The sequence below is a fragment of the Chlorocebus sabaeus genome, chromosome X (assembly GCF_047675955.1).
Source record: "Chlorocebus sabaeus isolate Y175 chromosome X, mChlSab1.0.hap1, whole genome shotgun sequence".
In the NCBI taxonomy this organism is placed as follows: Eukaryota; Metazoa; Chordata; class Mammalia; order Primates; family Cercopithecidae; genus Chlorocebus; species Chlorocebus sabaeus.
The window spans coordinates 79,744,730-79,748,865 of record NC_132933.1 but is presented as its reverse complement, the minus strand read 5'-3'; the positions used below and the strand labels follow the sequence as shown (position 1 = coordinate 79,748,865).

Sequence of the window (4,136 nt, the reverse complement as noted above, 5' to 3'; positions counted from 1 at the left end):
AGCAGAGCCAAGAATAAACAAGTGCCTGGCTCTGGACCAGGCCCTGTTCCCAGCCCTGGGTTTGGCTTTCCTCACCTTATCATTGAGGACAGTACTAGAGACAGGGTGCTCTTGATTCCCCCACTTCCAGACTGCATGTCCCGAGGCCTTGAGTGTATCCTCAAGGCCACCCCAGCCTCTCCTGCAAGGTACTTGATTTAATCATTTAAACGTTCCATTATGTGGAGAGAGGGGATACCAATAACGCTCCCTTCCGAATCGAACCCTTATCCCTTCGGTCTACAGCGCAGCCCTTTCCCTGGCGCCCTTTTCATAAATATCCAGGCGACCTGAGTGGCTGAGCACTCCCGCCCCTGCTCCCGACCCCGCTCCCGCCCCTGCTCCCTCTCCTGCCGGCGTCCTCTCCCACCGCTCGCGGCCCCGCGGCCCCGCGGCCCCCGCAGCCCCGCAGCCCCGCAGCAGCCACAGGGGGAACCAAAGAGACAGAAGCCTTCCCAGCTGCCCGGACGACAGACGCCAACACCCCCCGCCCCCCACCACACGCCGCCCGCCCGCCCGCCCGCGCCCCGCACCCTGCGCGCTAGCCCACGACCGAGCGGCGGCGGCAACAGCAGCTGGCTGCAGGCTGCTGCGACTCGCACCGGCGCGCTCCTGGCAACACCTGCCATCCCAGGTGACTTGAACTCGCCAGTTCGGATCCCCTGCGCCAGCTCCCGCTTGCGCATCGGGTCTGGGTTCCGGCACCCACCGGCCCTCCTGCCCTCCCCCGCCTCTCCGTCCCCCAGCTCGCGGGAAGGGAGGTCGCGGCAGCGGCCCGGCGGCAGCGGCGACCGTGGCGACAGCAGCGACAGTGGCGGCGGCGGTGGCGGCAGCGGCTGCGGCGGCGGCGGAGGCTGCGGCGGCGACCGTGGCAGAGGCCGTGGCGGAGGCCTCCGTGGCGGAGGCGGAAGCAGAGGTGGAGGCTGAGGTGGAGGCCGAGGCCTCAATAGAGGAGGCAGCATCCGAGGCCACCCTGGGGGAGGCGGAGGCCGCCCGGGCGGCAACGGCGGTGGCGGTGGCGGAGGGCAGCGCGGCCGAAGCCGCCGCCGCAGCGGAGGCTGCAGGGACCCCCTTGGGGGAGGCGGATGCGGATGCGGATGCGGATGCGGCTGCGAATGAGGGGGTGGCGGCCGCTGTGGCGTCTGCGGCGGCCGCCGCCGATGCAGATGCGGATGCTGAGACCCGCGGGGGCTGTGAGGGGAACCCAGATTTTCCGATGGCCTCCCTGTACGTGGGCGACCTGCACCCTGAGGTGACCGAGGCAATGCTGTACGAGAAATTCAGTCCAGCTGGGCCCATCCTCTCCATCCGCATCTGCAGGGACAAGATCACCCGCCGCTCATTGGGCTACGCATATGTCAACTACCAGCAACCGGTGGACGCCAAGCGGGCCCTGGAGACCCTGAACTTTGATGTCATAAAGGGCAGGCCAGTGCGCATCATGTGGTCCCAGAGGGACCCGTCGCTCCGCAAGAGCGGGGTGGGCAACGTCTTCATCAAGAACCTGGGCAAGACCATCGACAACAAGGCGCTGTACAACATCTTCTCGGCGTTCGGCAACATCCTTTCCTGCAAAGTGGCCTGTGACGAAAAGGGGCCCAAGGGCTACGGGTTCGTGCACTTCCAAAAGCAGGAATCCGCGGAGCGGGCCATCGACGTGATGAATGGCATGTTCCTGAACTACCGCAAAATTTTCGTCGGGAGATTCAAGTCGCATAAAGAACGAGAGGCCGAAAGGGGAGCCTGGGCCAGGCAGTCCACTAGTGCTGACGTCAAGGATTTCGAGGAAGACACCGACGAGGAGGCCACCTTGCGATGAAGACATCCCAGGAGCTAGCCAGCCAGCAGAGCCAAACCTTGGTTCAAACCCGGTTTACAACCCCCCACCCCCAGCCCTCCCCCGCCAACCCACCAGCAGTGTATTTATTGTGTTGGGAGTGCAGGTCTCTCTCTCTCTCCCTCTCTCTTTCCCCCCCCCCCTTCCTATTTTCTCTCTCCACCTCTCCTCTCCTTCCCTTCCTCTCCCCCGCCCACCCCTACCAAGGGCGTTGTGAATAATCTTACTAATCTGTGCCATTTGTAGGTTAAAGGCTGCCTCTCCTCCCTGTGGTTTGGTTTAAAAAGCATTTTCATTCTCTCTTTGTTTACTGCACAGGTGATACCATTTCATGGTAGAAACATCAGAAAGGAGAAGGATGTTAGATGAGGGAAGAAACAAGAGAGTAATTGCTCCCCTGGTCCTACTCCCCAGAGAGAACCACTTTTACCTTTTTGGTGTGCTGCTTTTCCAGGCTCTCTTCTCTCCCTCTCTCTCCTTTGCTCACCCCCACCCCGCCTTCCCTTTTAACACACTGTTATAGAATGGTTCATGTATGTGGTGTTTCTTAACCTGCTTTTTCAGCAACTAAAACCAAACAAAAATCAACCCATTGAACTTCTTTCCATGTTATCAACAGGCTTATGAAACGTCATCTTCAGTGCCTGCAGAGTGCTCCAGTGTATCCGTGGACCTTAACATTTCTGTAATCATTCCCACATTGTTGGACATTCAAGTGGTGCCTAGTTCTTTCCCTGTGTTTAAGACCAACATTGCGTGCTCTGTGCTTTGATGAGTGAATCCTTCCTTGTCAAGCCAAATCTTTGCCAGCATCCCGGTGGGGTGGTCTCCTTAACTGTGGACTTGCAAGATCCACATAGAGACATTTTAAAGACTTTTCCTGTGTGTTGCCAAAAGGCCCCCTTCATAAGCATTGTACCGATTTGCACTCGTGCCGGCCAGCGCAGCTAGTAAAGAGTATGCCCGTTTCCCCTGCATAGTCTCTTGGTCACCGTAATTGATGGTATGTGTGTGTGCATGTGTGCGTGTGTGCCTCTGTGTGTGTGTGTGTGCGCGCATGTGTGTGTGTTTTGGCCAGCTTGGCAAGCTGCAAAGGGTATTTCGCTGTCCTCGGTGGTTTTGCTGGAATCAAGCACTGCTTATGACCCCATGCCCTGTGCCCAATTGCTGTCCTTTTCCCTGTTGTCAGAAAAGTAATTCAGCGTCATTGCAGGAAAAAAAAATAGTCACAAAGCAGACAAGTCACCAGAAGAAAATTAAAGTCACCGGTAATCATTTCTGATGATTACACACACATTCCAGAAACATTTTCGTGCACACCTCTCCGAGATTTTCAAGAACTACCTGAAACATTTTTGTCCGTAGGTCTAGTTTTTTTCTTATGCATATATCATATATGTATATTATGGTGTACAGACCGTTTTTATATCTGCTTTTCACACGTAAATGTGTGTGTATTTATACATATGCATACTCTTGAACTTCATTTCATGTCATTAAAGATGCTTTTAAAATATTTTCTCTGGCTCTTAATATTCTATTGAATTCATGACTAGGTAGAAGGTTAGATATATATGTGTACCTATGTATCTATGTCTATATCTCTGTGTGTTTGTGTGTCTTATGTATGTTTTATTTTAACTCTTTTCTCGTTGTTGAACATCTAGGTTGTTTCTGTTTTTCCTTTATGTAATCTAAAGCTGCCATGAAGTTCCTAGTGCACAAAGCATGCTGACTTTCAAGATTATTTCCTGATGAGTCATTGCTAAAAGTAGAATTCATGTGTCAAAGTATATGGGCAGTTTGAGTGTTTTTTGGAGGGGAGGAAGAATGTGTTATTCAATGGCCATCTGTAATTATACTACAAGTTCATCTTCATGAGGTGCATCAGTGTTGTTACAGGACCCAGATACCTGGATGATTTTCTGCACTTGCTATTACATTTGTTTCTGCAATTCACCAGTATTTTCTCAGGGACATAGGAACTTTTTTGTTTTTATTTATGTTATACATTTATTTTTATACAAATTGTACAAAATTATAATAGAAACTATTTTTAAAAATTGCTAATGTAAGAAAAGAAAGTTGAAATCCTAATACTCCTCCTAATACCACTACTTGACAAAATAAATTTTCATTAATAGGTATCTACCTACCTTTATAACACAATATGCATTGTTTCGTTAGAGGGTGTTTCACTATTAAAATTATCCGGGATCATCTCTGTAAATCATTAAATATTGTCCTGCAATTCTGTTGT

The 4,136-nt window shown here is 52.2% G+C and overlaps 1 protein-coding gene across 1 annotated transcript; it reads left to right on the top strand.

Annotated features, from left to right (window-relative positions):
- The first annotated feature begins 686 nt into the window (after positions 1-686).
- PABPC1L2A (poly(A) binding protein cytoplasmic 1 like 2A) lies at positions 687-3,392 on the top strand. The gene has a single exon (XM_037988930.2). It carries the CDS (start codon positions 1,256-1,258, stop codon positions 1,856-1,858), a length of 603 nt encoding a protein of 200 aa, XP_037844858.1. The 5' UTR covers positions 687-1,255; the 3' UTR covers positions 1,859-3,392.
- Positions 3,393-4,136: the final 744 nt, after the last annotated feature.